At 39.8% G+C, this 24,595-nt stretch overlaps 1 protein-coding gene across 13 annotated transcripts in view; it reads left to right on the top strand.

Moving 5' to 3' along the window:
• Window positions 1–22,555, top strand: part of Adgrg2 (adhesion G protein-coupled receptor G2) — a 64,577-nt gene extending 42,022 nt beyond the window's left edge. For 12 of the 13 annotated variants that reach the window (XM_077106653.1, XM_077106655.1, XM_077106651.1 and 9 more), the window contains 14 exons: window positions 1,632–2,032; window positions 4,683–4,848; window positions 5,048–5,204; window positions 5,477–5,620; window positions 6,210–6,332; window positions 6,945–6,990; window positions 7,104–7,207; window positions 8,430–8,551; window positions 9,894–10,162; window positions 13,263–13,362; window positions 13,895–14,178; window positions 17,978–18,079; window positions 19,042–19,194; window positions 22,126–22,555. In XM_077106653.1, the coding sequence (XP_076962768.1) occupies window positions 1,632–2,032; window positions 4,683–4,848; window positions 5,048–5,204; window positions 5,477–5,620; window positions 6,210–6,332; window positions 6,945–6,990; window positions 7,104–7,207; window positions 8,430–8,551; window positions 9,894–10,162; window positions 13,263–13,362; window positions 13,895–14,178; window positions 17,978–18,079; window positions 19,042–19,194; window positions 22,126–22,310 (2,356 nt within the window). In that variant the 3' untranslated portion in view covers window positions 22,311–22,555. The remainder of the gene's footprint in view (window positions 1–1,631; window positions 2,033–4,682; window positions 4,849–5,047; window positions 5,205–5,476; window positions 5,621–6,209; window positions 6,333–6,944; window positions 6,991–7,103; window positions 7,208–8,429; window positions 8,552–9,893; window positions 10,163–13,262; window positions 13,363–13,894; window positions 14,179–17,977; window positions 18,080–19,041; window positions 19,195–22,125) is intronic. The other variant, XM_077106656.1, reaches the window with a different exon arrangement.
• The last annotated feature ends 2,040 nt before the right edge of the window (window positions 22,556–24,595 follow it).

The following is a 24,595-nucleotide window of genomic DNA, read 5'->3' as shown; positions in this document are numbered from 1 at the left end:
GCATATTGTAATATAGTAGGTATGGGGTGGGGTCCCTGGATTGTGCATTTCTAGCAAATCTCTTGATAAAAAGCCAGTGCTGCTGGTCCCTGGACCCCACTTTGAGAATTGAGAATCTAGGCCATAGAGCAGCGCAGTGGTTCTCAATTCTGGCTGCATTTTGGAACCATGCGAGAAGTTTCAAAAACACCAGTGTCTGCTTCCCACTCTCAGAGACTGGTCTGGAGTATAGTTTGTACTTCTGGGTTTTTACACCCCCTCCCTGAAGTGAGATGATTCTAATGTGCAGCCAAATTTGAAAACCACTGGGCTAGAATTGAATGATCACCAGGATCTTTCTAATGTATTGGTTCTTAAGATGGATGGTATGTTAGAAACACCTGGGACACTTTGAAAATGTGCTGATATATTAAAGTGGCTTTCTGGAAACCCTGTATGTTTAGATCTAGATCATATAGGTCTGTACATATGTAAAAGTTTATCAAGCTCTGAATGTCAGATGAGAACACTCTATGAGGGCCATATCTCTATGAGTAAGCATATTCAGAGGGGTACAAATGCCCAGCCCCACTGCCAGAGACTGCAGGTCAGCTGGCACTTCTCTTTATGGTTGTGACTGGGCTTATGCCCCTCCACTTAATAGTCCTCCCTCCTCTCACTCAAGAGAAACTCCAAGACACATTCTCCTTGGTGTTCTAAGCCTCTAAAACTGGGTCCATCAGAGACATCCCTGGGTGATCATTTGTTGTCCCCTCATATTTTTCCCCCCTACAGACTAATAGATCATGTGCTGATAGTAGGTGAGTTCTTCTCAATCTTTGATACTCAGGAAAATCACCTGAGAGTATAAAAAATACACGTGCCTGGGACCTCCACACCCCAACACCTCATCCCAAGACCAACTGCATCAGACACTAAGGCGTAAGCCAGAGAAATCAATCTACCTATTTCTCTCTTTCTCTCTCTCTCTCTCTCTCTCAATCAATCTCTCCCTCTCTCTCTCTCTCTCTCTCTATATATATATATATATATATATTATATGCATATATATATAATATTATATATACATATATAGAGATGATTTTTTTAAAAGTTCTTTGGATAGTTCTCACGCATCCAGGGCAGATGATTTACAAGTTGGGGACCCCATTCCTTTGGCTCCAGTGTGATTTATCTTTGCATTCAACCAACTTTTCTTGGTCATTTACATGTGCCAGTACCACTATGTCAGACTATAGCAGTATGAAGTTGGTTAATAGTATATGGAAACCACTTGGGTCATAGGGCATTTAACAGCTCCCTTCCCTAGTAATACATGGGAATGCTATAGGATCCCCTCAATGGAGTAATAAATGATAAGGCAGAGAGCCCCAGAGCAGCTGCAAATTGGTGAAACAGAACTAGGGGGTCTAAAAGAATGTTAAAAATTCTTCCCCCTAGAAGTAGGTGGTAGAAGCAGTCAGGGGCCAGTGGCAGGGGCAAAGAGGTTGTGAAATGGCAGAGACTGAAAGTGGTACATCTTTGATGTAACCATGTCAACTTGGTGGTATCAGATGGCTGCCAGAGGAAGGAGATTCACTCCTCTGTAGCACATCTGTGTCTCACATGCATCTCTGATTTTTTTCTTTTAGTGATCTGCAGGATTCCATTGTCTGTCTTGCTGAATATCCACATGGCCCACCATTTTCTTCTTCCAGCAAACCCATCCCAGTTGCTCCTCAGACCACCATCTTTTCCCAGATAGCCAGTGCCTTCTCTTTTGCTGAATCCCTTAATCATCCCCCTGTGACCCAGAACACTCCCTCTCTGACACAGAAGAATCACTTTTCTCTTCCCCAGCCTTCAGCTCCCATAGTTTCCAGCCCTGCCATTAATATGCCCACCCAATCTGGAACTCTCTCTTCCCCTCTGCCCCAAACCAATCCTTCCCATACCCCACCACCTGTGAAGTCCTCACTTCCCTCTCCCACCACACCTGTCCCATCTGCATCTTCAAATGACATCAGCATCAGCACTCCTCTTGTCAAAACAGGTAAGTATAAGAAGCCAAACTGCTCCTGTGTAGTTGGGATTGGGCCTGAATGGCAGCTGCCGGCTTGCAAATCAAGATGTGTGATAAGACCACGTGGAGCCTTTCTTTTTTGGAAAGGGAGAAACATTTAGAAGATCTAGGCTTAGGTCCTCACAGACAAGGTGATCTGGGACAAACAGTTTGACTCCTGCTCTACCTGTTCTGTGTAAAGATGGAAATAACCACACTAACTGCACTGCGTTGAAAATGATGGCAGGCATGAGAATGCTGTGGAAACTGCAAAGGGCTCCCAGGTGCCAGGTAGGCTTAGTGTTACCGAGATAAAGGCAAGATGGAAAGAAGCAGAGAATTCTGGATACTCTGGAGTTTCAAATCAGTGTGTAAGAAACAGATCTCCCTCTACAATTTGGAGCCTGGGAGGCAAAGCCAAATTTTGGGTGACATTAGATTGAAGCTCAAGTATTGTTTTCCGCCCCCTCTGTCATGGCTCTAGCATCACCAGGAAATTTGGAGCTTTTGCCAAAAGACTTGTTAATTCTTCCACTTTGAATACCCTCCCTTAAATAATTTTGAAAATAAATATTAACATTTTAGGTAAAATCATAGGATCATTAGGGGCCTAGTCAAGGGAAGTTTCAGTGGCTGGTAAAGAATAAAGTTCAACTGAAGTTTGTTAGTCTAGGCCTGCAAAGTCCATCTTTCCAAAGCTATTCCCACCTATCCTTAGAATCAATCTAAGGGGTTGCACAAAAACCATCAAAGTAGCCTCCTGATCCTGTGCTTCTACTCCTGGGGCATCAGAAGTGATACCTGCAGAAGATGCACATTGGAGTATTACCTGGTAGCCAAAAAGTAGACAAAACTTAATTCCACGGGAGAGGAATGATTACACAGGATATGCCGCCTCAACCCAGTGACTATCATACAACCATGTAGGTCATTAGAACAGCTATATAAAAACTCTTGGGGGCATTTTTCAAGTCTGGAAGTGAATTTAAAAAGGCCCAGTGACAGATATTTTGCTCACCATGTTTATAATAGTGTGAATACACAGGGATAAAGGTTAGAAGGGAATATGCAAAATAATAGAATGTTAGTGGCAAAATGAAGAGACTTTTTTGCTGTTAAAGATAGGTTTATTTTCTCAGTTAAATAGACTATAAAAATCAGGCTTAGCTGAGAGTCCAGCTCTCAATTAGATACACTATAAAAATTAGGCTTCCTGAGAGTCCAGCTGTTGATTTCATAATTTTTTCACAAAAGGACTTCTAGTGACCCACATAAAATCCTGTGTACATGATATAAATTAAATGCATGTGGTGTGATATACACTAAATACTCTGCAGTGGTGTGATATACACTAAATACTCTGATACACTTTTATAATTTTGAGTTAGGTTTACTGAAGTATATAATTTACATACAGTAAAATTTATCCAATTCTGTGGATAAATGAATTTTTTTTTCTTTCTTTGGTACTGAGGATTGAACCCAGGGACACTCTACCAGCACCCCCGCCCCCCCCCCACACACCCTTTTTTAAATTTTAAGATAAGGTTTCACTAAGTTGCTTTGGGTCTCACTAAATTGCTGAGACTGGTCTTAAACGTGCCATCCTCCTGTCTTAGCCTCCCAAGTTGCTGGGATTATAGGTGTACACCACCACTCCCAGCTAAGTGAAATTTTTATTGTTCTGTGCAGTTGGATAAGTACCCATAGTCATGTAACCATGATCACAATCAAAATATATAACTTAGCCAGGTGTGGTGGCTCATGCCTGTAATCCCAGTGGCTCTGAAGGCTGAGGCAGGAGGATTGCGAGTTCAAAGCCAGCCTCAGCAAAAGTGAGGCACTAAGCAACTCAGTGAGATCCTATCTCTAAATAAAATAAAAAATAGGGCTGGGGATGTGGCTCAGTGGTTGAGTGCCCCTGACTTCAATCCTTGGTAATTCCTCCCTCAAAAAAAAAAAAAAAGATATATAACTTTTTTACCACCCCCAAAGTCCCCTTGGGTCTCTTTGAAGCCAACACTTACCCCCAGCCCCTCCACCACTAATCTGTTCTATTTCCCTGTAGTTTTGACTTTTCTAGAATGTCATATGACGAGAATCACATAGTATGTGGCCTTTTGAGCTTGGCTTCTTTCACTTAGCATGATGTTGGAAAACTGGTGATCCACCCATATTGTAGACTGCATTGGTCATTATTTCCTTTTTATCACTGAGTAATATTCCACTGTATGGATATATACTACTGGGATTACAGGTGTGTGCTGTGATAATGCCTGGCTCATGACTAAGCTTTCTTAAGAAAGCTTTTCTAAGCTTTCTTTTCTCTGAGGCAATCATCTAAGATCGGGTTGACCAGATCAGATCAGGGTCTTTGTATGTTTATCTATGTTTATCTTTATTAGTGATCTTTCCATCATGTGTTCATAAAACAATTTTCCTGGGGCTGGGGATGTGGCTCAAGTGGTAGCGCGCCCGTCTGGCATTCGTGTGGCCCGGGTTCGATCCTCAGCACCACATACAAACAAAGATGTTGTGTCTGCCAAAAACTAAGAAATAAAATATTAAAGTTCTCTCTCTCTCCTCACTCTCTCTTTTAAAAAAATAAAATAAAATAAAACAATTTTCCTCTTTGATGCAGAAATTTTCAACACCAGCAGTGTTTCTGATCTTGAGAACCAAGTGACCCAGATGGAGAAGACTCTGTCCTTTGGCAGCTTGGAGCCTAACCTTGCAGGCGAAATGATAAACAAAGTCAGCAAACTCCTTCATTCTCCTCCTGCCTTGCTGGCCCCTCTGGCTCAAAGGTATGGCTTAGCAAACTAAAGAGGTGCTAAGAGGGACCCTCTAATAGTAAAGATGCTGTCTACAGGATGAGTTATAGCCAATTGTTTTTCTCTCAAGGACTAAGTTCGTTTGACTTCTCAAGTTGCTACTCTATATTCTGCTTAGAATGGGGGAGACAAAATGAGAGTGCTAAATTTAAACTGCCGTCTCTCTTTACAGGTTGCTAAAAGTTGTAGATGACATTGGCTTACAGCTGAATTTTTCAAACAAGACCATAAGTCTAACCTCCCCTTCTTTGGCTCTGGCTGTGATCAGAGTAAATGCCAGTAATTTCAACACAACTACCTTTGCGGCCCAAGACCCTGCAAATCTGCAGGTACAATCTAATTTTTTATGGGAAAAGTATTTGACTATTTCTGTGTATCCTTAACATGTTTCTTTTCCTGCTTGGAGTCCTCATCTCATTATTTCATATCCTCTCTTTCATTTAGTAGCAACCAAAGAGAGAAGCAGGAGCCATTTTATGTAGAATACCAAGCCCTTATAGGATCAAGCCCTTATAGGACCCTCCATCTTAATTAGTCATGTTTTCCATCTCCTTGTTATACCAGTTCCAGACATTTTCATTATCTCTTACTCGATTTTCAGGTTTCTCTGGAAACTCAAGCTCCTGACAATAGTATCGGCATTATTACTCTGCCTTCATCGTTGATGAGTAATTTGCCAGCTAATGATGTGGAGCTAGCTTCCAGGATTCAGTTCAATTTTTTTGAAACACCTGCCCTGTTTCAGGTAAAGTTGCTGCTCACTGCTTTTGGTGTGCGTTTCATTTGGAGGTGGGGGATTTTATTCCTTTTAACCCTCATATTTCTACACCTGCTACAAGTCAAATGAATTGCTGCAACTCTGCAGTTTATATTTATTCATAGCCTAATGGTGCTGGTGATGATAACTAACTATAACAGACACTTACATAGTATTTACCAATTGCCAAGCACTACCCTAAGCATTTACTAATGTTGACTCATCCTTCTAGCAAAGCTATGAGGGAGGAAGCTACGCAACGGAGGCACAGAGAGGTTAAGTAACTTGCTCAGGGACATTCAGTTTAAATGGACTATCATTATGTTCCTTTGAAGATTCATGAGGTCCTATTGTGTTGACCTATGCAGTTTATCTCAGTATTTATGGCATTGTAGTGAAATAAGGTCTGCTTCTAATTGTGGTCCCTTGGGAAAGTCACTTTACTCCTGGACCCTCAATTTCTGACCTACCATTATAAAATAATGTGGTTTAAATGTCTTTTGTGTCCCTTCTAGCTCTAAAACTGTGATCAAATTTTATTTTCCCTTGTCATCTTGCTGATTCTTTGGTGTTCTAGGACCCTTCTCTGGAGAACCTTTCTCTGATCAGCTATGTCATATCATCAAGTGTTGCAAACCTGACTGTCAAGAACTTGACAAGAAATGTGACAGTCACACTGAAGCACACAGATCCAAGCCAGGTGAGGAGAGGCCAGTCGGAGCTGCTCATTGACTAGGAACACCTTATGCAAACTATGTCCATAAGACATGACTTGAAAAAGACAGCAAAAAGGATCTTGAACTCATTAGACTCATGTGTGAGACTAGAATTGCATAGTTACTCTGTAGGATCTTAACACACCTAGTAAATGACCACCTAGTATCCAAGAAGGATGGATGCAAATGCAATCTCTTGTCAATTGCTGAATTTCAGGTAATTTTCACCTCCAAGAGATAGCCTTTCAGCTCAGTTCACTTTGAACTTCAGCTGTGACCTCTCTATTCACAGTGTGGTTTGCATACTGGAAGCATCAGCATCACCTGGGAGTTGGCTAGAATGTAAGCTCTCAGGACCCACCCCAGGTCTACTCAGTCTGACTGTGCTTTATCAAGGTCCCAGGGCCATCCCTATGCATGACTGATATGCTTAAGGATTCATGACCTATATGGGGCTCCCTCTTGTGGGGACCACATAAAACAGTAACTCTCAAAATCAAGCATGAGATTCTGTAATAAAAAATACCATAATTTTTTTTCCCAATTGCTTTTCAGTTCAGAAAATTAATTAATTATGATTTATCTTTCTGTTGCAGGATGACTTAACAGTGAAATGTGTATTTTGGGACTTGGGCAGAAATGGTAGGTTCTAGTCAAAACCTTGTCAAGATCCTGAGTGGATGATTGGGGAAGGTGGGGAGTCATGGATGCTGTGGCCTTGCTGATAGGACAGATATTCTTTCTGATGCCAACAGGTGGCAGAGGAGGCTGGTCATCCGATGGCTGCTCGGTCAAAGAAAGGAAGCTGAATGAAACCATCTGTACCTGTAGCCACCTTACCAGCTTTGGGGTCCTATTGGTAACATGACCGTGCTCAGTGGCCTTATATTCTGGGACTGAGGGGAAGCTGGGCAACATATCTGGATATCTAATCTAAAGTATGACTTGAACAGATAAGCAGATAGCATGGTATTATGGCAAAGTTATACACCAATGAGATTACTTTTCTAACAAGCAAATGCATCTAAAGGAAAATATCTGAGTATGAATACAAACGTTTTTTCACATTCTTTTTTTTCCCCATTACTGGGGATTGAACCCAGGACCTCACACATCATACAGTAGGCAAGTGCTCTACCCCTGAGCTACATCCCCAGCCCTTTTTAAATTTTATTTTGAGACAGGGTCTCTCCAAGTTGCCTAGGCTGGCCTCCAAATTGCAATTGTCCTGCCTTAGCTTCTCGAGTCTCTGGGATAACATTCTATTGCCAGGCTCACACTCTATTTTTACATTTAAAATTTCTCCTTTAAATGACTCAGACAAGGAATTTAGATTACAATGGACAATAAAAATTGTTTAGTTTGCAAAGCATTTTAATTTTTTTTTTTTTGAAGGGGGTACCAGGTAGTGAACTCAGGGGCACTCAAACACTGAGCCACATCCCCAGCCCTATTTTATATTTTATTTAGAGAGGGTCTCGCTGAGTTGCTTAGGGCCTTGCTAAATTGCTGAGGCTGACTTTGAACTTGTGATCCTCCTTCCTCAGCCTCCCAAGATGCTGGGATTACAGGTGTGTGGCACTATGCCTGATGCATTTTAAAAATCTGAAAAACATTTTGACATAAATAATCTTTAATCTCTTTCACAGTCCTAAAAGATAGGTAGCATGGGGCACTGTTGTTGTTGTTTTATTGAAATTATAATCAAAGCTCATGGCATTTCCCTAATCATAGAATTAAGAAATGTAAGAGCCAAGAGCCAAATGCCAGTCTTTAGAATCCCAGTCCAGTGCTTTGCCTATTCATTGTAATGCAGTGACCAAGTACATGGGATTTAGACTCAGGCTCACCTGAATTTGAATGTGACTCCTCCACTTCCTAGCTATGTGACCTTGGGCAAGTTGCTTAATCTGTCTGGATGACAGTTTCCTTATCTTTACCTGATTATAATAATTGTGCCTACCTCATAGGTTGGTTAAATGGATTACAGATGGATACCTAGCACACTCAAAAAATGTAAATTATGATTCATTGTTTATATAAAAATATTTGATCATTGAAAGCATTGTTTTCTTTTCCAGGACCTATCTCGGACATCCTTACCGCCTGGTCAAATGATGGCTCTGACATTTATAACATATATTGGTTGTGGGCTTTCATCAATTTTTCTGTCAATTACTCTTGTAACCTACATAGCCTTTGAGTGAGTATCCTTAACTGGAAATTTGGATTGTAGGACTTGATGCTCACCTCCATCACCAAAATGTATTAATTAAGCACTTTCCTTAGCCTGCCTTGCCCTGTACACCCACCTAGTGGAGCACCTAGGTGTGAAACTTTATGAGGCTTTTTGGCTTCTCTGCTTGCTTCCTTCCACAAGTCTTCAAGTTCAGTAAAGGCAAGGATTGCAGCATAATTGTCTCTGTACCCCAGAGTGATGCTTGGTACCTAGTCGACGTTTAGTGTGAAATGAAAGATGGACACACACCCTGAAATCCAAGACCTTATAGTCTGAAATAGGCTACAGCAACACATGAAACAGAATAACTATGAGTAAATTAAGCTTCTAAATTATACTGAACAATCATAAAAGATTAAATATATTAACTGGTTTAGAGATAATGAAAAAGGGTGTAAAAAAACCTCACTGGAAAAAAAGATAGATACTTGGTGGGTGTGGCTTTGTAAGTCAAAACAGGAATGACATTCCAAAAAATGGCTTCTCTTGGCTCACCAGAAAGGTTCCTCTAGTCACTTTTGGGGGAAAATTCTAACAAATTCTATTGAAAAAGAAAGAACTAGGCATTCTTGTTATATTAGCTAATTGAAACAATATGCAGATTCTGGGATTTAGATTTTGGACACTGATCAGGAAATGTACAAATTTATTTTCAGTGCCAAATTTAGGGTCCAGCTGTGACTACAGATCTTCTGGTGGATCTTTGGAAATATTCTTAGTGAGACTAAATTACCATAAAGCCAGCCATTACTCAGAATGATTTCACAAGTTCTAATTTTGCACATATAAACATGTACATGTCATCAATTAGTGGTATTTTCCTATGCCATTACATTTAGCTATAGTTTAAATTCTTTCCATGACCTCATTTTAATTAATAATCTAGGATAATATGGGAATCTGGCTACATTTTGAAGATCTGAATTTAGTAGTCTATTACATGAGAAGGAACAGCAATGCTTCTAGAAGTAGTTTGGGAGATATGGGGTGGGTAGTCAGTAGAATCTACTACAAACTATTTAAAAGTATGGGTCAACAGTCATCATGTAAAAAGTCCCACAGAAATCTATACACAAATTTTCCATATGGTTACCATAGATGATTTGGTTAAGATTTTTCCTTTGTTGCTGGTTTTAAAGTCCCCCATACATACACCCACTCAGAGAGAGAAAATTTATACATATCTTAGACATTTACCAAAGAATAAAAATAAACTGCCTAGAACTCATATAGATAGCCTGTCAAATATGCTTATGTAAGGGTTGGCAAAATGTAATGTTAACCTTTTCTTGCCCTTTCCTTTTAGAAAGATCCGGAGGGATTACCCTTCCAAAATCCTCATCCAGCTATGTACTGCTCTGCTCCTGCTGAACCTAATATTTCTCTTGGACTCATGGATTGCTCTTTATAACACAAAAGGCCTCTGCATCTCAATAGCTGTATTCCTTCATTATTTTCTCTTGGTCTCATTCACATGGATGGGCCTAGAAGCATTCCATATGTACCTGGCTCTTGTCAAAGTGTTCAATACTTATATCCGAAAATACATCCTTAAATTCTGCATTGTTGGCTGGGGTACGTATAAATTTGCTTTCATATGCCCTGGACATTTTCTCTAATGTTTTGATTTTTATTAAGGTAGAGACATGATGAAGCAGATCACACTTGGCAAGTTTCTAAAACAGCTTTCTATTCCTACAGGCTGCACTGTCTACAGAGCTACCTTGTGTAATATTTTTCTAGGACATGGTATTTCCTCTAGATTTATTATGAATGTAGAACTCTTTGAGGTTGGGCCATGAATCCTTGTTGTACCTCCAACAACTAGAATCTGAGCTAACACAGAGAGTGCTAGAAGGTACCAGAATGTGCTCAATAAATTAAAAATGTTTGTGGTAATGAGGCCAAATTCTCCATCCCTGAGCTCTTGGCTAGCCTTGTTCTGATTTGTACCTCCCACACACCAGACACATGTATGAGAATGATGTACTCCAAAGGGCAAAGTGAAAGGATGTACCCATAAACCAATGTAACTTCACTGCCACACTGGCACAATATTTCAGATCATGTTACCTATTGGTGGTGGGTCACAAAGCCTTAGACTTCCAAGATCTTGTAGGGCTTCTTCAAATCCTAACCCGATGTAGGTGCCTCCTCAAATCCACCTGATTTTCCTTGACTAAAGATAATCCAACTGCTGCTTGAACACTTCCATTACTGGGGAGCTCATTATCTTACAAAGCAGCCAATGACCACTTTCCAAAGCTCTTCAGTTCCGTTTTCCCATTAAGTTCACTTGGCTCCCTGGAGACATTTACCAATGGTTTTGCTGTCAAGACAAAATCATCATCATCATTATCATCATCATCATCATCATCATCATCTGATACCTCTTCTGCCCAGGAATCCTTTGGATTATTCACAAGTAGTATTATGCCCAATTTTTCAAGGTATTTTCACATAAGTCACCTTATTAAAATCAAGCCTGTGGGGTACTTAAGGCAGTTTTTGTCAACTCCAGGTGAAGAAACTGGCTCAAAATGCCAGTGTGATTTATCCCCAATTCAGAAGGCTAGAAGTCAGCCAAGCCTGCCTTTCTGATTCCTTGTGCAGGCCCCTTCTACTGTGTTCCAGCTGCTACCGCCTGCAGACTCCCTCTTCTTCAGGCTAAACAGTCCCTACATGCCAGGAGTGCAAACCTTTCATCATCCTTATCACCCTGCCTGTCATTCTTTGTGAAGAAAAATAAAACAACCTTTTCCCCTAACTTGCCCCAGAAAGATAAGTCCCTGTTCTGGATATTGGGCACAGACTCTGTCTTCTTTAGAGAAATCTTAAAGGTCAGATGCCCTTGTGAAGAACAAGCTGCCCTACTATCACTATTTGATTTTAATTTATTTTATTTTATTTATTTTGTGGTGTTGGGGATAAACCTAGGGCCTTGTGCATGCTAGACAAATGCTTTGCCACTGAGTTATATCCCCAACCTTCCAATATTGTATTTTTAGAAAAACATCTTTCTTAGGAAATTATCATATGTCAATATCATTAGAAGGTTCAAATATAAAGGATTTAAATGAAATATTACATTGTACTAGGCATTCCAGCCAGTCTGTGAAAGCAATTGTTTTTTATTTCCCTGAGCCTTGAGTTAGATGGCTGGTTGGTCTGTGTGTATAGGTGAGGTGGTGGCATAGAGCAGGTGGGTGATGATCTAGAGAGATGAGAAGCCCTCTTTCCCAGCCAGAAACCATTTTAAACTTATAGGAACTTCTCATTTTCTTCTTCTTAAACTCATAGGCCCTTGAGAGAGCCAATAATAGTGGCAGCCACCTCCCCCATATCAGCTGGGATACGCTGGGTTATAAATAATCAGGATTTGGGGGGATAGGGATTTTGGTAGAGTACTTGCCTCACATGTACAAGGCCCTGGGTTCAATCCCCATGCACCACAAAAAAAAAAAAAAAAGAATCAGGATTTTGGTTTCATTATGAATGATTCACCAGGAATTGCTTACTCTTAAATTTACATTCCAGTCATGTGTAAGTTAAGGGTAACACTCACTGCTATAACAGATAAGCCTTGAAATCTCAGATGATCATCTCCTGCTTATACATGGTCCAGTTACAAGGAGTAGAAGAGTCTCTGGTCTTGCAGTTTTTCAGGGATCCAAGATGATGAAGACTTCCTGGAAATGGTGCTTCCAAGGTTACTCTGAGTTTTGGGGAAAAGAGAGTAAAAGATCTCACAAGGGCAGACCTGGAGTGGAATTTATCACTTCTGACCAAATTCCACTGACCAAAACTTAGTCATGTGGTGTTACAGGATTGGGGACTTACAGGAAACTGAGGCAGCAGAAAGGCACCCTCCTTTTAAACCCCAATTCTAGGGATCCAGTCAGAAAGATTTAGGACAAGTCACTACAATTATAGGTTTATTTAGAAGGGGTAGGAAAGGAGAAAGGGAACACTCTCAAGGGAGAGAGTGGGTTGTCTCAGAGAGGAGAGGAACAATGTGACTCTCCAGCTCTCCAGATTTATTGGAGATCCCAGGGAAGTTTCCAGAGAGTCTCACCCAGATTCACCTCTTGACTGACAGCAGATGACATCAGACCTTCAAGTCCTTACTGCCAAGGCAACTTTAGATCACTTTGGCCTCTGCTGACCAGTTCTAACTGGAACCTATTCTTACAGGTTTTATGGTTGGGGGAATTATCCTTATCTCCCTGAGTTCTGGGATCTGATCTGTGTAAAGGTCACAGAAGTCCCCTGAAGCTTGTGTTCTTCTTATCAGCATTTCAGGGCCTGAATTTCTCCTGCAGATAACAGGTAGTTTGCTAAGGAATGTAACATATCTTGTCAGCTTAAGCCAGACAGGGCTGTAAGTAAATAGCTTTTTAAAAGTAAAAGTGTGTGGGATCAGCACAGTGGGCCCCATTTATAGAACTAATCCCCTAACCTCTTGCATCTGTCCGTTCCCTATCATGGCCATGCACACCTGGCTGCCAGGGAGGCTGAGTGGGTCTATCTATGTGTCAAAGAGAAAAAGAAACTCATTTGGTGAATAACCAGTCTCTACCATGCCACAAGAAGTAAATGGAATGATCTTTAGTCTTTTTTTCTCACCATCTTTGGTTGTTAAAAGTATGTGTGACCAATGTTTCCCATCTTCCAGGGGTACCAGCTGTGGTTGTAGCTATTGTCCTGATTATATCCCCACATAATTACGGGCTTGGATCCTATGGAAAATTCCCTAATGGCTCACCAGATGACTTGTGAGTACAAAATTCCCTGAGGTATTGTTAAGTAAACTAGAAAATAAAATTCTCCAAGAAAATGGAGGATCTAATCAGCATATCAACTCCAGCTGTCATCATAATAAAATCTAATCATATTTAACAACAGCCTTCACTGTCATATGTAATGAGATAAGGTAGTTGGAGATGCAATTATTTAACTAATGAATTAGGAAAAACTATATTGGAAATATTTTATTAGCCTCTCAAAAATGAAACAAATTACATTATATTAATAAAGCTCATGAAATAGAATTGCTAGAGTTTGCAAGGGTGAAATCCTGAATGTCTAAAAATATTTTTTGAAAATATTTTTAATCACCAAGTGTCCTAAGATAGATTCTTTTCCTTAAGAGCCATAAATGGTTGTGGACAACAGCGGCTTCATCACTTTTTTTTCCTCCTGTAGAAAATGTTTTAGTGAAACATTATAGACTCAGTGTATCATTTAGAACACTATTTCATCATAGTAATGTGATTTCCCCTTTTTCTCCCCCCCCCCAAATTCCAGTTGCTGGATCAACAGCAATGCAGTATTCTATATTACAGTTGTGGGATATTTCTGTGTGATATTTTTGCTGAACATCAGCATGTTCATTGTCGTCCTGGTTCAGCTCTGTCGAATTAAAAAGAAGAAGCAACTGGGAGCCCAGCGAAAAACCAGTATTCAAGACCTCAGGAGTATTGCTGGCCTCACATTTTTACTGGGAATTACTTGGGGCTTTGCCTTCTTTGCCTGGGGACCAGTTAACATCACCTTCATGTATCTCTTTGCCATCTTTAACACCTTACAAGGTAAGCTCTACACCATTAAATACGAGCTGAATGATCCCAGTTGAAAAATAAAATATCACTACTAAAAGAATATCTGCAAAGTGGCTTAGTGGTTTAAAATACATTCATTGTTAAGATTTATTGCTGAGAAGAAGAGCTTTGAGATTCTTGGAAGAAAAGTGTTCACTAAATTCAAGAAATTGTGCTTTTTTCCTCTTTATCCATTGTTATCTCCTTGGAGAGGGAAACCTGCCAGGAACTCTTCTGAGAGAGCCAATTACTCTTCCTTCACTTTCTTCTTTCCTTTTTTATTTTTTTTCCCTTTTAAACTAATTTATTGAAGTAGAACCATAAAAGCACACATACTATACATGTCCATAGGAAGGCTGGCCACTTCAACCTAGGCCAGCATTTGATTTGGAGACATCAGATGATAAATGGAAAGGCAATAAACAGACCCAAGTGGCAACAGTCTTCCCAGAGGTTAATCCTTAGAAGTTACTGAGCTGACTCTGCAGCACGAAAGGGGGAGGCTCTGCATGTTGCCTTTCCCTTCTGAGCTTTCCATTTGTTAATGAAACTCAACAAATGTTCCTTTTGGAACCCTCATAGTTGTATTTTTTTTTTAAGTTTTTGTATTTTTATTTTTTATTTTTTTGAGAGAGAGAGAGAGAATTTTAATATTTATTTTTTAATTATCGGCAGACACAACATCTTTGTTTGTACGTGGTGCTGAGGATCAAACCCGGGCCGCACGCATGCCAGGCGAGCGCGCTACCGCTTGAGCCACATCCCCAGCCCAAGTTTTTGTATTTTTAGATTGTCTTTATTTTGTTTGTTTGTTTGTTTGGCTGTTGTTAAATATGGTGCTAATCATATTTAACAACAGTCTTGAACCTAGTGCCTTGCACATGCTAGGCAAGCACTCTGCCATTGGGCTCTAGCTTCAGCCCCATAGTTGTATAGTTGTATTCTTTTTTTTTTTTTATTTTTTATTTTTTTTTTAGTTGTAGATGGACACATTTCCTTTATTTTATTTATTTTTATGTGGTTCTGGGCAATTGAACCCAGTGCCTCACATGTGCTAGGCAGCTGCTCTACAGCTGAGCCACAATCCCACCCTCATAGTTGTATTCTTTATGAAAGCAAATGACTAATTTTTTTAGAGTAGTGTTATAAAACACTTGTCAGCTGTTAATTTTTAATGGAAGTGCTTTGGCATTAAAAGCCCAGCAGGCTAATAGGTTTACATTACAATAACAATAATTCACTGTCCCTTGGCTTCCTTTTATTCCAAATCCTTGCTTGAGATTCTCATTGCAGTCTCTCATCTGCTTGTTTTCCTGTTGCTTTTAGCTCCCCTAGCACCCTCACGTAGTTCCATCAGGCAATAGATCATTTTGCTGGTTTTCAAAGAAATCCCACCCAGAACCAGAGTGGTGGTACACACCTCTAATCCCAACTGGGGAGGCTGAAGCAGGAGGATCACAAGTTCAAGGCTAACATGGCAATTTAATGAGACCCTGTCTCAAAATTTTAAAAAATAAAATAAAATAGGTTGGGGATGTAGCTCAGTGGTAGAATGCTTGACTAGCATTTCTCAAGGCCCTGGGTTCAACCCCTAGGACTAAAAAAAGAATTAGAAAAAAGAAATCCCACCCTGATATGAATTCAGATATCTGATTTGGTCATTAGTTCTTATTTTATTTGGAGGAAGCCCCAAATATGCTTATTGGTTACATATGGTTGTTAATTTTATCTGTAATATACCAGTCTCCAAATTGGTATATCCAGGTATCACACTACATGGTATTAAATACCAAAACAAAAACAACAGTAAAGAAGAGCAAATTATTTCTAAGGGTTTTGAGAAAAGTTTTATTTGCTAACAATGGCACACTTAAATAGTATATACTTTAAGACAAACAGTTTATATGTCCAAATCACATTAATCATTAACACAAAAAACTAGGTATCCACCCTCACGTTTAATGTGGAAAATTAACCTACCTCTTTTTCTCTATTTCTCCAGAAAATCTTCTTATTTGAGTTTGAATGAATAGAAAACATTTTCTGCTTCTTCTATAAAAGAGAACTAATGCCCAATTCACAATGCTTTTGAGTTGATTAAAGAGACGTATGCATAAGTTCTGATTTGGGCTGTGTGCATCTCCATTTTGACCTCTCTGACACATGTTGTTTTCCCCCTAATGCAACCAAGGGTGGCCTTCCAGGGTGTCAACCAGGGTGACACTTTGAAGAAAGGGATACAATATTCAGACAGCAGTCTTGAGGGTGTGCCGCAGTCTGGCTGGGCACAAAATAACCGAGCCACCACACACCTTGTAGATTCAAACAGCAACTCTTTATTCTCAACTGTCACCGGCATTCCACACGCACGTTCTGGGGAAATCCACACACTCCACCGGGCTCTGCATACCAAATACTCTCTGAATCCCACGAGAACTCAACGGGAACTCAAGGAGCGGGCGCCTGAGGCAGCAGGATATGCCCTATTCCCAGCAGGATCTACCCTAAACCTGGAACCGCCCTATTCCCAGCAGGGTCCACCCTAAACCCGGATCCACCCTAAACCCGGATCCACCCTGGTCCTTGAGCAGGGTCACCTTTCTCAAACATTCATGCAATGTCACTGCAAATGACCTGGGTCCAAGGCAAGCCCATTTCCACAATGGAGAGTCCTCCCTCTAAGCAACATTGGGTAGGCTGACAAGGAAATTGCCATGCGTCATTCCTACTTGGCTATGGCTCTCAGCAAGGGTGGGCATGTGTACCCTATTAGAAGCAAATCTGGTATTTCAAAAGATTTTAAAAGGGTTGTGGAGAGAGAGAGAGCACCTCATAATTCATCCAAACATTCAGCAAATATTATTGGCCAAAGCCTTGGGGAGTGGCAGAGAGAGAGGTATGGGGAGCCTTGGCCTGCATAACTGGGGATGAAGGTGGTCAGGAGGTGGAGTCTGAGGGCCCCTTCAAATCTTCAGTTTGCTCTTCTTGCTGAGACATTCAGGGAGAATGTCCTTAAGCAGGTTGGTGGGCAGCAGGAAGATAGTTAATGAGTGCACTGGGTGTACCACCCAGGGAGGCACATTGGGAAAAGGCCAAGCAAAGACCTGACAGTGGGCCTGAGAGAAGAATGTGAGACTGTGAAGGAGATGACATTTGACAAAACTTGGAGATGGATTATGAATCCAGAGGGAGGGAGAGGTAGGAGCCAAGGACCCACCAAGGTGGATGGCTTGCACTACCAAGACAGGGAAGGCCAATGACAGAATGTGAGAGGAGAGACAGTGAACTTAATTTTGGAAATGTGAAGTTATCATTGTTTTTATATATTTTGGGGTTTTGTTGTTGTTGTTGTTGTTGTTGTTGCTACTAGGGATTTAACCCAGGGGCGCTCAACCACTGAGCTATATCCCCAGCCTTTTTATTTTTATTTTTTTATGCTTGAGACATAGTCTTGATAAATTGCTTAGGGTCTTGGTAAGTTGCTGAGGCTGGTTTTGAACTTGTGATCCTCCTGCCTTAGTCTCCCAATCGCTGAGATTACAAGCTTGCACCACCATGCCCAGTCAATAAGTATTCTTTATCTTACAAAAATTTTTAAAAATGAAGGGCATTCTCTGGGTGCCTTTCCATAGCAAGCCTTGAACTTAGGACTTTTTTAGTAAATGTGCAAAATTTTACTTTGCCTATAGCTGCCAAAGATTTTATTTTTTGTGCAAAGTAAGCTCATGATATTCAGGTCTTATTTGAAATTTATTATGTTATGGTTTGTTTTTCTGTTTTCCCCCTTTAGGATTTTTCATATTCATCTTTTACTGTGTAGCAAAAGAGAATGTCAGGAAGCAATGGAGGCGCTATCTTTGTTGTGGAAAGTTCCGGCTAGCTGAAAATTCTGGTAAAAATTAACCTTACTTTTTCTCTTCCTCTTAAATCTCAAGGAAAGGATGTATAAATTAAACTCCAAAGCAATCATTGCTAAGGGGCCCTTGGATCTGAAAATCAAAAAATAGAACCTGTGCAACAGAAGCCTATGGATTGTGAACATTAGGGGGAAAACCTAGTGAATAGTGGTGTTTGGGAATTTTACAAGCAATAGAATTAGTGGACTGGCTGCTTCTTGAATGAAGGAAGCAACAGTGACATTTTTAGAATTTATTTCGTATTGAGTTCATGTTTTTCATTTCCCAAAATAATTTTTAATATTTTCCTTCATAACTTTTTAAGGGTTGACTCAACTCTTTCTCCACAGGTCCTAGTTGTCAGTCACTTTATTTGTTAGCAGACCAAACTTTGTATATAAGCTTTGTCACACATTTGGTTATTTGGAAGTTATTTTTGCATATGCTCTGTTGGGTAGTACATATTCTTTAAAATGAGAAAAATTAAGTACTGTTTAAAAAAGCAAGATTCCTTTTGTGTGAATATCATCCTACCTGGGTTGGGGGTGAGGAGCACTAGAGTCTGTTCTCAGGAAATAGCAATACACATAGGCCAGTCATTTCTATGAATTCAAGAAGAATTAGTCATCACAACACAGTTGATTCCTGTTCTTGTGAAGACAGTGTGAGGCTTTGAATTAGTACCTAATTCAGTAGCTATTTATAGACACAATCAAATGAGCTTGGCTTTTAGTTCTAGGAGAATATAGTTTACTTTTAACCAGGCAGTCATTTAAAGGACAAATGTAAATAGTCTAAATGAAAACATCTTTTATCACACCAGCTTTGAAATGTGTGACTTCTCTGTAAGATCTCAAAGTGAGAAATCTGTTGCTAGAACTTGTTACACTGTGATCTGTCTCTTGCATTTGAGCTTCAACATAGGCCCTGTTTTTCTGTAATGCTTATTCTGCTGTAGACTGGAGTAAAACTGCTACTAATGGTTTAAAGAAGCAGACTGTAAACCAAGGAGTATCCAGCTCTTCAAATTCCTTACAGTCAAGCAGTAACTCCACTAACTCCACCACACTGCTAGTGAATAACGATTGCTCAGTACACGCAAGCGGGAATGGTATGTATGTCTCAATATAGTATTTCTCAAGCTAGTATTTATTTTTTTAAGTAGTTTTATCCTTTAGTGGTATTTTTGCAAAGCAAACTGAATAATTACATACATGACTAGTGGATCAAAATGGGGTTCCCTTACATAAAAGAGAAGTTTATTTATCCAAATATCGCCCAAAGATTTCAGTACTGTGCTCTATGAGAGTAGTACTTAAAATAGTCCTTGAGACTATATTAATTTTTATTATATCTATAATCGTACACATCTTTAACACTTTTAAACCTTCCTGTTTTTCACTTTTCATGTTTGTTAATTCTTTCCCATAGTGTGGCTGCCTTGTGACAGCACTCAAATCCCCACAAATATATCAGATACTAGAAGATGAATTGTGACCAGTATTGGTGACCATATATGTCATCAGTATATGAACAGATTATTGCTACTGTGCCTCCTGCACTCATTATGTCTGACATTTCTAGCTAAAACTTCATTACATTTTCTTTCTTTCATGAGACTGGGCTGTTCATTACTCATAAAAGCTTGCCTTCTTCTGCTTAATATTATCTTTTGCATTTTATAAAAACCTAAGTTCTGCCAATATATTTCTCCTTCCATGGAGAATTTATCTTTATTCACTGTTTAAGGGTGTTAGTTCTTTTCATGACTAATTCAAATAAATTTGTGAGAAAGTTCATACATTTACCAAATGGTTTTCCAGTCTCCTGAGGGTTGCGGAGCCCTGGTGGTTTGTTCAGACTTTAAAAATACAATAGGATGCCTTGAAATCAGTTTCTCAACCTCAGGTACAGGGGATATTTGGGGCTGGGTAATTCTGTTTTGTGGAATTGCAGGATATTGAAAGCAGCATCCCTGGCCTCTACCTAGCAGAGCCAGTAGTGCCCTACCCTCAGTTGTGGCAACCAAAAACATCCCCAGACACTGCCAAATATCCCCTGGGGGATAAACTTGCCCTTGGTTGAGAACTCCTTCTATAAAAGATGAGAAACTGCTGCCATGTGGCCTTGGATCTTCTATCAATACCAGAAGAAAAGATCTGGGCTCTATGCCAAATAGCTATATCAGGAATGATTCAATGTAGGCAAATGGAGTAGAGGCAGTGGGAATCAAGGTTGGTTAATAACTTATTGTGAGAGCAAGTTGAAAATCGAGAAATCGAAGAATGGGCTGGGTCATCCAGAAGTCTTAAAATTGCATGTGTTTGACGTTCTTCATCCATAACCAGAGTTTTCCATATTCTACAGAGAGCTCAGAGATGAAGCTTCACCTGCCTAGCCCTATCAATATATTGTCATTCTTTGGGGAATCAAATTTGACAGAAGTAGCACATTTGACACAGCTGTTTGACATAGCTATTTTTGATGCCTGACAGTGAGGAAGGGTACATTTTAAGGCCACCAGAATGGCTGTTTCAGACTACCTAATAAGTCTGTCAGATGAATATCCCTGATTTGTCAGTCCTCACATTAGGTTCAGGGATGGATGAGGAATGGAATCGGCAATTTTAAAAGAGACACTAGCAGCTGAATCGTTTGTTTATTATACTGGGACAAATTGTTCCTGCACCAAAATGTCCTCAGACCAAAATGCCTAAGTCAGAACAGCTGCCTCAGACAATCACATGCCCTGTTTGAGCTGTGGCACAGATGGGGCTGCATTAACCAGATCCATCACCTTGTCTGCATGAATGTGACATATTTCAGTTCTAAGCTGCCTTAGATAAATCATATCACAGAGTCACAAGCTCACAGTGTGGAAGCAACATCCTCGAATGTTGATTTCATCCCTTCTGAGCCATGGAACTTTGGACAGAGCACTTAATTTCTATAAACCTAATTCCATCATCTTTGAAATGAGCATAATAATATCCCATAGAGTATCTATCCCATAGAGTTATGAGATAATATTTATCAAGTGCTCAGTGCTGATATAATTACTGTTGTTATGATTACATCACCAACTAACAAATGGGCTTATTATCCCACTTCCTACACAGTCTCCCAATGGTATAGCATTCAGAAGGATGGTGCCAAGAAGCTAGAAGTTTTTGGAAGCTATGTAGCCCTACAATCTGGGGCCTACTTGGGGTCCCGGAGACCTGGGTCCAACGCATAGGTGTCACTGAATGCTCAGCTGCTCCCTGCCTGGCATCTTAGATTGGAATCTATGGTTTTCTATTGGGAATGAGTTCTATCTCAATTTAGTCAGAGAGGCTGGCTTAGAAGATGTTCAGAGATTTATTCTTGCCATGACTGTTATGGTTGGTTGCTCTAACATTCTCTGCTAGCACAGTTTCATTTTATAGGAATCTTAGAGAAGCAGGAACCTTTAAGGGTATATATGGGGATCTCTGTTAGTCTTAACTTTGGGGGGAGATCAAAATATTGCCTTAGGCTATCTTATATGTTCTTGAAGTCAGTATGTTTTTGATCAGAGTTAGAAAAGGGGCCTAAAATAAAATATATTGGCTGGGTGCTGTGGCACACACCTGTGATCCCAGAGACTTTGGAGGCTAAGGCAGGAGAATTACAAGTTCAAGGCTAGCTTCAGCAACTTAGCAAGGCCCTATCTCAAAATTTAAAAAAGGGCTGGAGATGTAGCTCAGTGATAAAGCACCCCTGGGTTCAATCCCCAGTACCAAAATAAATAAATAAACAAATAAATAAATACCTTGCTTTGCTTCATATTTTGGCCATTTCATTAAAAAGAAAGCTGTCATAGGAAACTCATTTCTGAATCAATCTCCAATTTGTTGTGCTTACTTTGCCCTTAGGAAAGGGATAGAATGAAAAATAAAATAAATATATATCAAATATTTTTAAAAGCTGTTTCATGTGTGCATATTTAAAGTGTTTACATTTGTTTTTTAATGCTTTCTGTGGGTACTTCATCATACCCACTTTGTTTTTCTTTATACAGGTAATGCTTCTACAGAGAGGAATGGGGTTTCTTTCAGTGTTCAGAATGGAGATGTGTGCCTTCATGATCTCACTGGAAAACAGCACATGTTTAATGACAAAGAAGATTCCTGCAATGGTAAAAGCCGTATGGCTCTCAGAAGGACTTCAAAGAGGGGAAGCTTACACTTTATTGAACAAATGTGATTCCTTTTTTCTAAAATCAAAGCATGATGCTTGATGGTGTGAAATGTCCAATTTTACCTTTTACACAATGTGAGATGTATGAAAATCAACTTATTTTATACTCAGCAACCTCTGGAGGAACATAAGCTAATGAAAGGCGATGGTTACTATTGGAAGGGGAAACCAAGACATTATTGTGGCCTTTAGACATTAGCAATTTGGTTTCCGAACCTTCATTTTAAAAGAAGGTTGGTTTTAAACAACACAGTGAGAATAAGACTTGTATAAACAAAAACGTAGTTAATTTCCAGCTACATTTTAAAGAGGCTAAGTTATCTTTGATAACATCCTAGAAAGCAACTGTTGACTTCAGACTTTTGGTGAGTTTAGTTGTGCATGCCTTTGTTGTATATAAGCTAAATTCTAGGGACCCACGTGTCAGAAATCTTATTTCTACCTTTTTTGTATTTATTTTCTACTATGTAGATTTATTCTTTTGTAGAATCATGGTTTTATTGTTTTGTCTAATGTGATAACTCAGAAAATCCTTACTGATTCAGTGAATTCTAAAGCTCCTTTTGGAGATTATATGGATGTGAAATACAGAAACTTCATTGAAATCAAGAAATAATAATGATGCAGCCAGACTCTAATCAGACAGTTCCACAATTAGCTCATACAGTGCCTTTGAGTGAGTTAGAAAAAGGTACCCCCCCTGGGAAGATACAGCCTGGTTTGGCAAGCAGAGTGGGGTCACGTTTTAGTCCTAGTCATCTTATTGGGGGCATCTTTATACAGGGTATGACCTGTACAACCATACATGACATCCAATGCCAGTACCCATCCCCAGGCCACATCCCTATTAATCAGATTATGGAATCTGCACCAAGATGTTAAGCTTAATACTTGGTCACAGAAAGGGAAGAAACTCTAATCTAGACCATATATGGGGAAGATTGTGAACGTGGAGGAGATACATACATTGCCACATCTCAAGTCCCCAGAGCCTTTCAGAAGAGGGGAACAGAGTAGGATTACTTTTGAAAAGAGAGATATATAAGGAAAACAAATCATATTGCTGTCCTTTAAAAGGCAACTGCATGGTACATTGTTGACTGTTACCACTGGTACACTCTGGCCCAGCCAGATTTCTAATTATTTTTTAAAATGTGTCAAGTCTTAAAGAGTGTATAATGACAAGGGGGAGCAGCTACTGAAAACAGTGAACTATCCCGTGATACTGTTGTTTCTATTAGTATCAAACCCTGATTGCTGTAGTCTTTCCTACTTTCCACCTATCCCTGCTTGAGCAGTAACTCAAGTATGTCCTTACTAGGAACATTTCAAAACCCTTTAGTTAGATCTTTCACTAAGGCTCCCTTGCATATATTTCAAGCGAATGTTGTATCCCAGATTAACCATGGTAATAAGACATTTCTGAGTGCTGATTTGTCTTTGCAGTATTTCTTCTCTGATTTATTTAATTGTCTTGTATTTATGTGTTAAAATCAACAAACAATGTTAAAATGAACTAAATAAATTTAGTTAAGTCCTATAAATTTGGTAACTTTTACAAAGAAAAACCTTTTGCAATTTCTTTCCCTGGCAACAGGGCATGGGAGTAGTAAGACATGCCTGATGAAGACCAACACAATAGTCATACCTTTGGGGAAACAGCAAGCACCCTGGGGATGAGAAATTAGAGCAAGAGTTGTCCTGTCACATGAGATTAGTTTCTGTAGTCTTCTTTTCTCTTTTTCTGTTACTCTTTCAAGAGTTTCTCTTCAGGGCTGGAGATGTGGCTCTGTGGGAGAGCACTTGCCTAGCATGTGTGAGGCCATAGATCCAATCTCCAGCATCACAAAACAGAAAACATACTACTACAAGAGTTTCTCTTTAATATTTGTTGCCATTGACCTCTAGGCAATTTATGAGACCCAGTTCAGATTCCCATCCAAGTGTCTATTTCCTCAGCATCAAACAATAGGATTTCAGGAAGGGTTGTAGGTTAGCATGCTGAAGCCACAAAGCGGGGAAGCTGGCCTCATCCAGGTAATAGCTTCTAAGAAACCTCTGCTTCCAAGACCCTCAGCCCCCACAGAGGCCAAGCACTAAACTAATCAGGAGCAGGATGAGACCTCACTAATCAACCTCCCAAAGCATATTATATAACCAGAGTGTACATAAAAGGAGGTGCAATGTCCATGTCCTTTAGTCCCCCCCACCTTATTTCGTATTATGTTTTACATCTAGCTGTGGTTCTTAAGCCAAATTTTCTTCTCTCTCTCTCCCTCTCTCTCTCTTAA

This window comes from Callospermophilus lateralis, chromosome X (genome assembly GCF_048772815.1).
Source record: "Callospermophilus lateralis isolate mCalLat2 chromosome X, mCalLat2.hap1, whole genome shotgun sequence".
NCBI classification, from domain to species: Eukaryota; Metazoa; Chordata; class Mammalia; order Rodentia; family Sciuridae; genus Callospermophilus; species Callospermophilus lateralis.
Note: the sequence above shows the minus strand (reverse complement) of the source record. Positions and strands in the feature narration are given on the sequence as shown.